This window comes from Monodelphis domestica, chromosome 6 (genome assembly GCF_027887165.1).
Source record: "Monodelphis domestica isolate mMonDom1 chromosome 6, mMonDom1.pri, whole genome shotgun sequence".
In the NCBI taxonomy this organism is placed as follows: domain Eukaryota; kingdom Metazoa; phylum Chordata; class Mammalia; order Didelphimorphia; family Didelphidae; genus Monodelphis; species Monodelphis domestica.
The window spans coordinates 80,535,848-80,549,981 of NC_077232.1; the positions used below are offsets into that span (position 1 = coordinate 80,535,848).

General features: G+C 39.5%; 1 protein-coding gene across 3 annotated transcripts in view; it reads left to right on the plus strand.

Moving 5' to 3' along the window:
• Positions 1-14,134, plus strand: part of CFAP99 (cilia and flagella associated protein 99) — a 192,241-nt gene that overhangs the window by 146,393 nt on the left and 31,714 nt on the right. For all 3 annotated transcript variants that reach the window (XM_056803661.1, XM_056803660.1, XM_056803662.1), the window contains exons 12-13: positions 3,984-4,125; positions 5,700-5,851. In XM_056803661.1, coding sequence (XP_056659639.1) covers positions 3,984-4,125; positions 5,700-5,851 — 294 coding nt within the window. The remainder of the gene's footprint in view (positions 1-3,983; positions 4,126-5,699; positions 5,852-14,134) is intronic.

A 14,134-nucleotide genomic window follows, 5' to 3' on the forward strand; every position in this document is an offset into this window, starting at 1 on the left:
TTGGGCTCGAGAAGAGAGTGAGCCTTCTCTCTCTAGGTCTTTGATTAGTTAGCCATTAACAAAGAACAAAGAGACTGGGGAAAAGCCATGATGTAACAGGATTCTAAAACCTTTATCTTCCATCAGTTCCAAATATGTTTGAAAGGTCTAGAAGGGAAGGAGGACAAATCTTCTTTTATACCCCAAATATATTTTTAAGGTTCAGGAGATAAAAGCCAATCCCATGTAAGAATATAAGTGTGGGAGCACTTGGGTGGCTCAGTGGATTGAGAGCCAGACCTAGAGATGGGAGGTCCTAGGTTCAAATGTGGGCTCAGACACTTCCTAGCTGTGTGACCCTGGGCAAGTCACTTGACCCCCATTGCCTAGCCCTTACCACTCTTCTGCCTTGGAACCAATACACAGTAGGGATTCTACGATGGAAGGTTAGAATTTTTTTAAAAAAAGAAACACAGATATATAGTGGAGAAGGGAGGAAGAAGAGCCTTGCAGAAATAATCTTTAGCTTTATATACAAAATTAAAAATTAAAAAAAACTCTTTGGTTTTCACCCATAACTATAGAGCTAGTCATGGGCAAAGTACTGTATTAGATGCTAAGGATACAGAAACAACTAATGAGGACGGTATTCTAAGCCAAAGGTATAAAATTGTTACTATTTGCACCAGGAGATGGAGTGCTGCCCTCAAGGACGGTACATTGTACCAAGGGATGCAGCAAGTGCACTGATAAGTATATACATGATCCTTTGAGAAAGAAGACACAGATGGGACGGGGAGACGGGAGAAGAGGAGAGATAGGAGGCAGGAATGACTTCTCAAAACAGGTGGCACCTGAAGTAAATGAGCCCTGGTGGAAGCTAGGGCTTGTTATTCGGTTGTTGAGTCATTTCCAAATCTTCATGATCCCATTTGGAGTTTTCTTGGCAAAGATACTGGAGTAGTTAGCCATTTCCTTCTCCAGATTATTTTACAGATGAGGAAACTGAGGCCAACAGAATTAAATGACTTGCCCAGAATCACACAGCTAAGGGATTGCAGTGGTTTGCTATTTCTTCTCCAGCTCTTTTTACAGATGAAGCAACTGAGGCCAGCAGGATTAAGTGACTTGCCCAGGGTCACACAGCTAGGAAGTATCTAGCCTGGCACTCTATCCACTGGACCACCTCACTGTCCTGAGCTTGGTCTTATAAATTGGCAAGGTGAAAATGACATGATTTCTAGGCATTAGAAATAAGCTCCTGGAAATATGCTTCTCTCCTTTTGTAAAGATATTTATCTTGCCTAATAGAACTGGTCACAATATCTTGCTTCACCAGTAGGTGCTGCCCCAACAAAAGATATAATTCCAAATGCAAATTGCATAAGCTCAACGCTCCAATAAATCAATTTTCTGACTTTGTTAGTCTGAGAGTCTACATATTGAATTTAGTTATAATAAAGGACATTGTTTTTAATCCTCTTCCTTTCTGACCTCAGTACTTCATTTTCCACTATTGACCATCCTCTTTGGGTTTGGGGGACCCTGTTCTCCCCACCTTCTCCTTTTCCTTGCATGACAATTCTTTACCCCACCAAAAAAAAATTAGGTACAATTTTTAAAAATTCATTTCCTTAATTTTTAGTTGCAAATTCTGTCCCCCTCCCTCAAGCCCTTCTCCCACCCATTAAGGCAAGCATTATGATACTCATCATGACCACCCTTTGTCAATCTCCTTTTCTGGATCATTTGCTATATCCTGTCCCTTAACACTGGGTATACCCTAAGACTCTGTCCTGATTCACCTTCTCTCTCTATTCTTTTTCATAATGCCATCAGCTCTCCTGGGTTTAATGGTCAGGAAGATGACTATAAAGATAACTCTTACGTCTGTCTATCTTGCTCTAATCTCCTTCCAGTCCTATACCAATGAGTGCCCATTAGACATTCAAAGTAGGGGCTCTGTAGGCATTTCCAACTCATCATGTGTAAAAATAAAATTCATCCTCCCCCAAACCCAGCCTTCCCTCTATCTATAAGGGGTAACACTGTCCTTCCAGTAACTCAGATTGGCAACATTGGAGTTATCCTCCAGTCCTCATTCTCCTTTGCCGTGAAGTCTTGTAGATATCTCCATGATGCCTCTTCATTCTGTCCCCTTTTCTCAGTTCACCCCATAACCATTCTGGTTCATGCCCTCATTCCCTTTTCCTCAGACCATTATAATAGCTCAAAATTGCCATTCCTGCTTCTAGTCTCTCACCGCCCCAATCCATAGTGCAGAAAGCTAAAGCATAGATCGGATCATGCCATTCTCCAATTCTTTAAACCCTATTGATTTCCAATTCCTTAGAGGATCAAATACAAATTCCTCTATTTAGCATTTAAATCCTTTAGAACTAGATCCAACCTATCTTTCTGGCCCTATTATACATTATTTTCCTTGCACTAAACCAGTGGGGTCAAACTCAAATAGAAACAGATTACATATGAACTTAGAAAACTATAAATTAACATTATATTGCACTGTATTTATTTTTTTAATTTGGGAAATTTCATTTAATTAATTAACTTAGAAGATTTTTCCATGGTTACATGAATCATATTCTTTCTCTCCCCTCCCCCCACCCCTTCCTGTAACCGACGTGCAATTCCACTGGGTGTTACATGTGTCATTGATCAAGACCCATGTCCATATTACTGATAATTGCACCAGGGTGATCGTTTAGGGTCTACATCCTCAATCATTTCCCCATCAACCCATGTGATCAAGTAGTTGTTTTTCTTCTGATATTTAAATTTTTATTATTTTTAATTATTTATTTATTTATTATTACATAATAAATAAATATTTATTATTTTATTATTTAAATTTTTATTTTGTTAAACATTTCTCAATTAATTTTAACCTGGTTTCATAGGTGTTCTGCAAGCTCTTGGCTGGAAGTTTGGCACTAATTGGCCTTCTTTCTCCTCTCTATTTCCTATTTCCAATCTCTAGGCTTTGGCACGAGGTGTCCCCCAATGATACTAGACCAGTTTTCCTTACTTTGAAGATCTCTTAAAACTTAGTTTCTTTGAGAGTGTAGCTCAGTCATATAGAACATTTCCTGATATCCTCCTCTCCTACCTTTCCCCAACACCTGCCAAAAAAAAAAAAGATCATGTGTTCATTTTCTGTGTATCTCTTCTATATTTATGTATATGGACATGCCATCTCTCTTGTTAGAATTAAGAACTCCTCGAGGAAAAGAACCATCTCATTTTTGTCTTTATATCTACATTGCCTAGCATAGTGCCTGGCATATAAGAGCTTAACAACTGTTTTATTGATGGATTGACTTATAGGGAGGGTCAAAAATACACTACATTTGAATCAAAAGACTTGGGTCTGAATCCTGGTTTTGCTGCTATTACCACAGTGAAAAGTTCATTAGGAAAGTTCATTAACTACTCCAGGCCTCAGTTTCTTTCTCTAAAAAATGGGGAGGATTAAACTAGACAAAATCTCTGTGTTAAGTAAAACCCAGTGGAATTGCTCATTGGCTAGGGAAGGAGTGGGGGGAAGAGAGGGAAAGAACATGAATCTTGTAACCATGGGAAAATATTCTAAATTAATTAATTAAATAGAATTTTCCAAATTAAAAAAAAAATCTGTATTCTCCTCTAACTTGATCTTCTTCTTCTTTTTTTTTTTAAACCCTTAACTTCTGTCTTAGAGTCAATACTGTATATTGGCTCCAAGGCAGAAGAGTGGTAAGGGCTAGGCAATGGGGGTTAAGTGACTTGCCCAGGGTCACACAGCTGGGAAGTGTCTGAGGCCAGATTTGAACCTAGGACCTCCCGTCTCTAGGCCTGGCTCTCAATCCACTGAGCCACCCAGCTGCCCCCTCCAACTTGATCTTCTATGATTTTAAGAGCTTGCATTTCAAAAGTCATGTTGGCGCATTCTATTTTTTCTCACTTTTCTTCTTTGTCTTTTTTGGTGCCATGGTGGAAAATAGCTCGAAAAGTTGAAGCATGACTACAATAAGCAGTGCCTTAAAGAAATGAAAAAAAGGAAAAAAATAATTGAACAAATTACAGAAGGACACAGAAATGCGAAGGCTGTTCAAGTGAAGCTATGGAAAACCAAACATCAATTAGGTACTGGGGGGTGGGTGGCTTGGGGTTTAGAAATCTTTAATATTATGGCCATAGGAGAAAAAATCACTATGGAAAGGAAGAGGGGAAGGCGTGTCAGAGTGGGAAGAGGGTTATAAACTCATATTCCCAGGATAGACAATTTTGTTTAGTGGAAAGAGTACTGGATTTGGAATTAGGAGATAAGAGGACCTGAATTCAGATCCCAGCTATGCCCCTTAACTTGCTGTGTGATTTTGAGCAAGAACCTTTACCCCCATGGGCCTCAGTTTGTTTATTTGTAAAGTGGGAAAATTGGAGTCATTGGTCACCTATCTAAGATCCCTTCAAGGTGAAAATTTCAGGATGAGGCAGCAACTGCTACATAATTTGGAATTTAGCAAGTCAGGAGCTGATAAAGTCCATGAACCAAGGAAGAGGTGACTATTGACATTATTTGCTTCACTGGCTTTAACACCAACTTGCTAAGTCACTCTGGTCAAACCAATTCACTTGTATTATGTTCCTCAGATCTTCACCTGTCAAATGGAAGGAAGGAAGGAGAGAAGAAGGGAAGGAAGGAGGAAAGGAAGGGAAGAAAGGAAGGGAAGGGAAGGGAAAGGAAGGGAAGGGAATGAAAAGGGAAGGGAAGGGAAGGGAAAGGAAGGAAGGAAGGGAAGGGAAGGGAAGGGAAGGGAAGGGAAGGGAAGGGAAGGGAAGGGAAGGGAAGGGAAGGGAAGGGAAGGAAGGAAAAGAGGAGGGGAAGGAAAAGAGGAGGGGAAGGGAAGGGAAGAAAGGAAGAAGGGAAAGGATGGAAGCAGGGAGAGAAGGGAAAAAAGGAAGGGAAGGGAACAGAATGGAAGGGAAGGGAAGAAAGGAAGAAGGGAAAGGATGGAAGCAGGGAGGGAAGGGAAGGGAAAAAGAAGGGAAGGGGAAGGGAAGGAAGGAGGAAGGAAAAGAAGGGGAAGCAAAATGGGAGGGATAAAGGAAGGGAAAAAAGAAGGAAGGAAGGAGGAACGAAGAAGGGAGGAGATAAATAGCATTTACTATGTGCCATGCACTGTGCTAGTGATATAAATAGGGACAAAAAGAAACGTAGTTCCTTCAGTTCTAACAAGGGAAGACAATACACAAAAGAGAGTCAAAAGGCAAAGTGGAAGCTTAGGGAGGGAATTATAAAAAACCCAGTGCAGAGGCATTGTTTTGGAGTCCAGAAAGTCAAAAGTAGGGTCAGGAGGGGAAAGATGACTAACCATTTTGGGCCTCCACAAAATGGTGACTCCAGGAGGAATTCGCCAATGGGAGAAGGCAACTGGCCTAGAGCAGATCTATTCTAGGGAGAGAAGGTCTAAGCATTGAGGAAAGTTTCAGAGTGAGACAGTAACTGAGGCATGGTTTTAAAATTTGGAAGTCAGGAACAGAATAGAAGGGGAATAAAATCCATGTACTAACTATATTACATTTTGCTTGGGGCCCATGAGAGGGATCGATAAAAGAAGTGATCTGATGTGGTCACTCTTGCCTGCCTGGGTCTCCTGCACCCCTGCCTTACACAACACTTTCCACCATGGAAAATCAGTTCTTTCCCCCCTCCTAAGCCCAAGAAATATATAACAAGAATAAGGAGCTCCATGAGAAGAGACAAGAGTTTCTCAATGAAGAGCGTAAGAAAAATTGTGACCGGATCCACAAACTCAGATCAATTGAATCTCTTCCTGTGATAAAGGACCAATTTGTTGACTTAACCAAGGTAAGTCCATGTAAAGTGGTTCATATTGGCACAATGATATTTCTACTAAATAATGACTACTAATTCCATTTAATTCAATAAATATTTATTAAATAGTTCCACTGCACAAGACAGGATAAAAAGATTTTTTTTTAAAAAAGACCCTGCCCCCAAGGAATTTATACTAAAGAGGGATGGGAATATGTATATACTATATAAATGCTATATATGTTTATATAATATATGCTATTTATATTCTACATATGCTTATTATGTATGTATGTGTGTGTGTTGTGTGTGTGTGTGTGTAAATAGAACATTGTAGGGTGAAAGGAGAGATCTAGACAAAGTGCTCTAGCATAATTTGAATGAGGAGAGACCATTCATTGGTCTTTAACTGGGGAAAATCTAGGAAGTTTTCATGGAAGAGGTGATAACTGAAGGAGAAGGGCCTGAAAGGAAGATAAATATTTTGACAAGTGAAAACAAGGAGGCAAATGTGGTCCACATATAGGGTATGGCCTGCCTGAATCTGTGGCATCAAGAGAGGACAGAAATATTTCAGGGAATATTAATTATCCAAATGAATTGATTGAAAGTTTTTTATGCAAAAGTAGGTTGGATTCAGCCACAAAGTATTGTTCCTGACTTCTGGGTTCCATGACCAACAAGATGAAAGACTAGCCTTTTTCTCTGAGGCTCTGCAGGACCTCTAACCTCTCTGAAATAAGATCTACACATAAGAGGTACACCAATTGTACCTTTTCCCAAGGCATGATGCTCCATCTGTCAACTCCAGGCTTTTTTGCTGGCTGTCCCATCCCTAGAATGTTCTCCCTCCACATCTCTACCTCCTGGCTTCCTTCCAGTCTCAACCAAAACAACCACCCTCTCTAGGTGGCTTATGGATAGAGGGTCAGGCCCAGAGAAGGAGGTCCTGTGTTCAAATCTGGCAGTGTGACCCTGAGCAAATCACTTAACCCCCATTGCCTAGCCCTTGCTCTTCTGCTGTAGAACGAATGCATAATATTGATTCCAAGATGGAAGTGATGGGTTTAAAAAAAAAAAGAAGCCTTCCCTCTACTCTCCATGCTTGTGTTTTTCTTTTGAGATTTTGCTCTGCATAAGCTGGGATGTACAAAGTTGTTTCAGGCTGAAGTTTAAATACTTTGGCCATGTAATGAGAAAATGAGACCCATTGGGAAAGACTGTTGAGAAAGACTGAAGGTAAAAAGAGAAGGGGACAGAAGAGGATGAGATGGAGCGAGAGTGTCATGGAAGCAATGAACACGAGCTTGCATGGACCTCAGGAGATAGTGAAGGATAGAAGGACATGGTTCATGGGATCACAAAGAATTGGTCACAATTGAATGACTGAATGACAATGACAACAACATATTTGTTTGCTTGCTGTTTCCCACATTAGAACTTAACTTCCAAAAAGGCAAGGACTGTCTTTGCCTTCCTTCCTATTCCTAGTCCTTAGCACAGTAGCCAGCACCAAGTAAGGGCTGAATAAATGCTTGTTGCTTGACTGACCTTGGCAATTCCACCTTGGCTCTGCAGCTGAGATGGTCACAGTGGCCACCAAGCCAGACCACTAGACATGGGAGCCAAGAGGAACTAAATTCGCTCTCCCCACCCATTTCATCAAGAGAAAATATTTTTTGGTTTTGTTTTGTTTTTTTCTTTCAAAAGGAAATTTTACTTAAAAAAAAAAACAAGCAAATAACTAAGGGAAACAAAAGGAAACCACCCAAAACCGAAAATGAAGCCCTACAATTTCTAGTGTAAAATTTAATTCTCTTCAACATCACACTAAATGTTTGCTGTGTACAGATATAAAACAAGATAGCCCATGACCTCACAAGGACTCAAATGAACCAAAGGCAAGCCACCAAATGATTTGGCTGATAAAGATTCTTTCTTGAAAAATTCTTTTTTCCACTATATCAGCCAATCATTTGGTGGCTTGCCTTTGGTTCATTTGAGTCCTTGTGAAGTCATGGGCTATCTTGATATATACATAACTTCTTGAGCCACCCTAGACCCAATTCCCTTCCTTTGCTTCAACCCTACTCTGCGTTTCTTTATCTGATTTGGTTTATTTAGAGCGTATCACCATCCAATTATTGAAGCCAGTTCAATCCTTTAAAGCAGATGCTGATTATTTAAACCTTGCCTTAGTTTCATGTAGTCTCCATGTTGGATGCCGTCCTGATCTCAAACCTTTCTGCCTCATATCAGTTCCCTAGAAAAGACTCTAAGAAGGGATAATTCTGGCTTCTTTCCTAAGCGTCACAGAAGTTGATTTAGCCTGGTCAGGAGTCGATTTCCTCTGTCTCCCTCCCTCCAAAATCTGATGGGCTCAGACTAGATGTCAAAGGTATAAAATGTTAGGGGCTATTCTGGGTAGGAAGAGCAGCAGTGCACCTGGGGCTGGGGGCACATACAGCTGCCTGCCATTGGCAGAACCTACTGAAGGGGATCAGAAAGCATCTTCATGGGTGGTGTTTCAGAGGTTGGAAAGAGGAAGCGAACTAGTATTTGTGCTGGCTGAATGAGTTTGCATGGGACGAGGGGTAATCACGAGAGCTCAAGAATGAGTTAGGGGACAAAGAAAACGGGGCTCTTTGGGGGGCTTCCAAGGGAAGTGTATGTCTGCAATTTCACATGATGGGGGAAAAGAGAAGAGATCTTTAAGAACCAGAAAGGGTCCTAAGGGATGGCCATTTGGTTGGAAGGAGGTAGCATTTTCAGTGAGAAAATGTTTCATTTACCACTGAAGTAAGAATAGAAAGTGAGAGAAAAAGTGGTATATTCTGGGAGTAAGGTTGAAACAAAGATTTCAGGGGTTATGTGTTTGGGGTTGGTTAGAGAGTAAGTCACAGAATCACAGGCCCTTTGTTTTTTCTTTTTTCTTTTCCTTTTTTATTAGTGAATTTTTAAAATATTTATTTTTATTTTAAAAAATATTTTCCATCATTCTCTCCCTCCCCTTTCCCCTTTTCCCTTCTCTCTTCCCTACCCCCTCCCTGAGCTGAAAAGCAATTCTACTGGGTTATACACATGTTATCACTCAAAACCTAATCTCATATTATTCGTTTTTGTAATAGAGTAATCTTTTAATACCAAAACCCCAAATCAGGTTTTGGTTTCAAAAGACTGCTCTATTGCAAAAATGAATAAAATAGAAATAGGTATCAAGTTATAATATTTGTATAACCCAGTGGAATTGTTTGTCAGCCCAGGAGAGGGGGAGGGAGCGAAAATGTATCATATAAACATAGAAAAATATTTTTAATAGTTAAAAAAAATTTTAATTAAAAATAAAAAAACTCAAATCATATACCCACATAAACAAGTGATAAATCTTATGTTTTCTTCTGCATTTCTTCTCCAACCATTCTTTCTCTAGATGTGGATAGCATTCTTTCTTATAAGTCCCTTGGGATTGTCCACAGGCTCTTAGTTTTAGGGGACCTCAGATGCCTTCTAGTCCAATTATATCCAAACAAGAGTCTCCAAAGTCATTGAAACTTTTTCTTGAAAACCTCCATTCGCCAGAGACAACCCAGTATTTTCCAATGCAACCCATTTTGGGTTAACTCTAATTGTTAAGAAGTTTTTTTCCTTATATCAAGTCAAAATTTGTCTCTCTGCAACTTCCAAACATTTCTCCTAGTTTTATCTTACAGGGTCAAGAAAAAAAAAAGGATTATCCTTTTTCCATAAGTAATCATTTCCACTACTTGAAAACAACTCTCATAGTCAAAATCTACTCAATTTTAATTTCTTCACTTGACATACTCTAACCAGGACAGAAAACAATGAGACTCCTACTTTCCTGGTTGTTTGTTTCTCTTATTTCAGCTATCATATTATTCTGCTGATTCATATTGGCCTTATAAGTCTACTAGGAACACTAGATCTTTTCAAGACAATCTACTTTCTAACAACACCTTCCCCACCTTGTAGTTGTGGAATTGATTTTTTGAACCAAAAGATAAGACTTTACATTTATCCCTATTCTTATGTTATCTTCATTAGATTTGACCAAGCATTTCTGGTGTAAGTTCTTTTTGGGTCCTTATTCTATCTCAGTAATTCCTCCCAGCTTTCTATCTACACATTTGTAGCCATGCCACCTATGCCTCTGTACAAGTCATTGATTCAAATATTAAATGGCATGTAGCCAAGTATACATCCAGGAGCCACTCTACTAGAGTGCTCTCTTACAAGCTGATATTGAACTAATGGTGACTCCTTGGATCCAGTCATTCAACAAGCTCTAAATCTTTCTAGCTAAAATATCATATAACCCACATTCCTTCATATTTTCTAAAAGAATAGCTTGAGAACTTTGTCAAATACTTTGCTAAGATCTATTTGAACCATATTGACAGCATTTCCATAGCATACCAGTCTATTAAGCCTGTGAAAAGAAGGAAATAAGATTAATCTGCCATGATCTGCTCTTGATAAAGCCATATTGGCTCTTTGGATTCAAACTTCCTTTTCTAGATTTTTATTAACATTCCCTATATGATGTTTATCTTCTGTGTGTTCTAGAATTTTGTTGGTAATTGGAGGAATTTTCTGGACTATAGTTCACAGATTCCATTTTCTTCATTCTTGAAAAATCAGAACATTTGCTGTCCTCTGTTCCAGTGACACCTTTGTTGTTGTTTAGTTGTTTCAGTCATATCCAATTCAGGTGAAATATAAGTTTTCTTTATAATATAGTTGCATGCATTTTTACACATAATTATCCATTGACAACTTGTATTTTAATGCATGTTAATCTTCAATGGTATTTCACAATAGCAGATTACCAATTTCTTTATTTAAACCAATTCTTTTTGACGTTTTACAATTTTTTACCATTGCATTCTAAAATCCTTTGTGATTTTCATGAAATATATATCTCAGTATTTAATCTGTTGATAGAATTCAATGGTGGGATCAATTTGTCCCTTTTTCTGACTTTTAGATTTCTATGTTCCCTCTCTCATGGCCAGTGAGAAATGGAAGGAGAAATGTTTGGCAGATTAGTTTATTTTACTCTTGCTTTAATGAGAGCATAGAGTAAGATTTCTTTTCACTTAATTAAATTTGGTCGAGTTTTAGGAGACTCCATGAAATCCATAAAATGTTGTTTCTTGAATTTCCCAAATGGCCTCTGTCTGTCTCCTCCATTCTACTGGAATGAATGGGAAGGGGTGAGAGAGGGGATTTCCCAAAAATTAAAACGTCCCAGTACAGACAAAATATAGAACATAGACTGATCACACAGACAATGTAGATAGTAGAGACACTCTTTGACAGCATAGAACATACATATCTTGGGTATGTCATGCATTCCCTGACAACATAGAACATAAAATTATGGGCTAAATTCTTCTTTTCATCCTGGCATAAAGATCAATTGTTACAAATCATAGCTGCACTACAAAAGAAATCTGTGGGGAAAAGGAGGCTCATTAATAGTGAAGGAAGAGAAAATAAAAGAATGCTTGGAGGATAAGAAAATTGGAGTTGTCAATGTAGTTATCTAATTCTTGCTCCGAGTTATATATGGGGTCAGTAATGAGAAAGATTAATTTGAACAGGCTTTTTTACATTTCAAGAATTAGTCAGAAAAGGGTTTAACTTTTTGTAAGAAGTCAGGCTGGCATTTGACAAATCTCAATTCCAAATTACTTTTCATGCTCCATTAGATTTCCTAAAACAAACACACTTTTATTCTGCACTTTTCTTCTGAAAACTGTGGGCAGGACTGGTTTTTCTGGCTGAAAAAAAAAAAAGGTGTGTTGCCAGCCACTTCCAGAAGGTGGGGGGAGGGTTTTTAGGAAAAAGTTTGGTCATTTTGAATTTGCTATTTCTGAGAGAGAAACAACTGCCTTCTCTATGGATCATTTAAAATCTCCTTTCTGATTTTCAGCCCCCTGATCTCTTAAAAGGGCCTGGTCTAAAGGCAGTGTTGAGTATAGAGGAGCTATTTTTTATAGATCCCATAGTTTTACTCCTGGCTGGTAATTTTCTTCTTGACCCCTAAAATCCTTTCTTTCAAACCGAAAGAGAAGAATTTTTCTCACCTGGTCTTCGAGATTCCAAATCAAATTTACACCATGGTCAGCAAACCAGGATGAGAAAAATGATTCTGGGATTACAGGAGGGTCAAACCACCAGACTGACAGATCAGACACACAGACATCCTCTTGCTGGGCGGTGACAAAGTTTAATGATTTGGGGTACATACTTTATAGGGAAAATGATGTAAGTTAAGGGATTAGATAAGCCTTTTACAGGGACAATGGTTACTAATAATTTACAAGATGGAGACAATAGATTTAGATTATCATAGTGGCTCTGAACAGAGTTTTTAGAGGATAATAAATTACAGGTAATCTGTCAGTTCATCATGTCAATGTATGATACAGTGTTGTATAGAATACTGTATGTTCTTCTCATAGGACTGCATCAGTAATTTTCTTGGCAGGACATACAGTTTTTGTGAAGGGGTTGGATTAAGTTCTCATGCTTGGGGGTGGGGGGAAGCTACATGTCTGGCTATGTGTCTGGCTCTAGCTAGCTGATGGCTCTGAGATTCTATTCAACACATATCTACATTGTGGGCTGCTGGCTTTTGTTTCAGATGAAGAGAGATTGGGGATGGGAACATAACCAAGCTTGAAATGGTGAAACAAATATAACAAGCGATACCCTGGAAGAGGCTTCCCCTCCCCTTGTTACCCTGAACAGATTGGAGGTGGGGTGGGGGTGGTGGCACCCTTTGCAGAGCTCTAAGGCTTTACTGCTAAGCTCTCAGTTCAAGTTGGCCCTAAGCACATCACAGTGGCTGCTCCACTAATCACAAGAACCAGTTGGTCCTCCTGCTCCCATTCAATGGACAAATGTAGCCTCTCCCCTTCCACCATTCTCTCACTAATCTAATCTCTCACTACTCAAGAACAAACAGAACACATCTTTTCCTAGTCACTGCTCCCAAACTAATTTCTCAAACCACCAGTTGACTTTTATAAACAGAGGAACTATTTATCTCCATGTTCTTAATTGACCTCCCCTATCCCTAGGAGACAACTGTAGTCATCTGCTTACCCATAACAAAGGGAGATAGGAGGAAAGGAGCAATGAGTCCCATCTGGCCCCACATTCTATCTCTCCCTAATTTAAAAATCTCTTACTAGACCCTAATATCCCTTGAAGCTATCCTTCTTTATCCCTCCTCCCATTCTCAAACTCCTTGAAAAAGATGTCTATACACTTTGCTTCTCTTCTTTCTCACTCACTTGTAATCCAGCTTCTAACTTCATCACTCAATAAAAATGACACTCTTCCAGGACCACCAATGGCCTCTGAATTGCCAAAATCAATGACCTTTTCTGAGTCTCCAATATTTTTTTACTTCTCTGTAGTATTTCATAGTACTGACCAACCCTCTCCTCCTAGATATCTGTTCTCTCCTTTCCCATTGTCATGGCACTGATTCCCCTTCATGGATTTTTTTCCCTACCTCCCTAAGCTGTGCTTCTTAGTCTCTTTGATGGATCTCCATGGGTGTCATTGTCACAAACTGTGGGTGTGCCCCAAGGGACTATCCTGAGACTTCTCTATGTTCATTCTCTTTCTTGGTCACCTCATCAGCCCCTGTGAATTCAATGATCATCTCTCTTCTACGCAGTAGTCCTGCATCACTAATTGTCCATTAGACATTTTCAACTGTGGGCATTTCAAATTCAACATGTTCCACACAGAAGTCATCTCCCCCCCCCCCATTCCACTCTTTCTGCCAATGGCACCACTCTTTCTAGTCACCCAGGTTTGAAACCCTACGCCATTCTTGGTTCTCTTTTCTCTCTTACTTCCCATAGCCAGTCAGTTGCCAAGTCTTGCCAGCTTTATTATTGCCACAGTATCTCTGGCATTTATCCTCTTCTCTCTACTTATGCCAGTTCACATCCTCATCACATCTTATCTGGACTATCACAATTTAGCATCCTCAATGATCTCCCTATTCCAGGCTCTCCCCTTTCCAAACTATTCTCCACATAGCTTCCAAAGTCATATGAATGCTGACGAGCCAGTCTCCAAACTAAAGGAGATGCTGCTTGTCACAGAGGCAATTCAAAGATGCAAAAGCCTGTTGAGTTCCAGTTCCTGTATGAAACTGAAAGGCCCATCTTTGGAGCTGGCCAAAGGCAAGAGTAAACACTCTTAATATCGTCTTTATCAACCAGCTGGCGTTCCCTGAGCCTAAGCCCTGTAAAACATGGAAGGCAC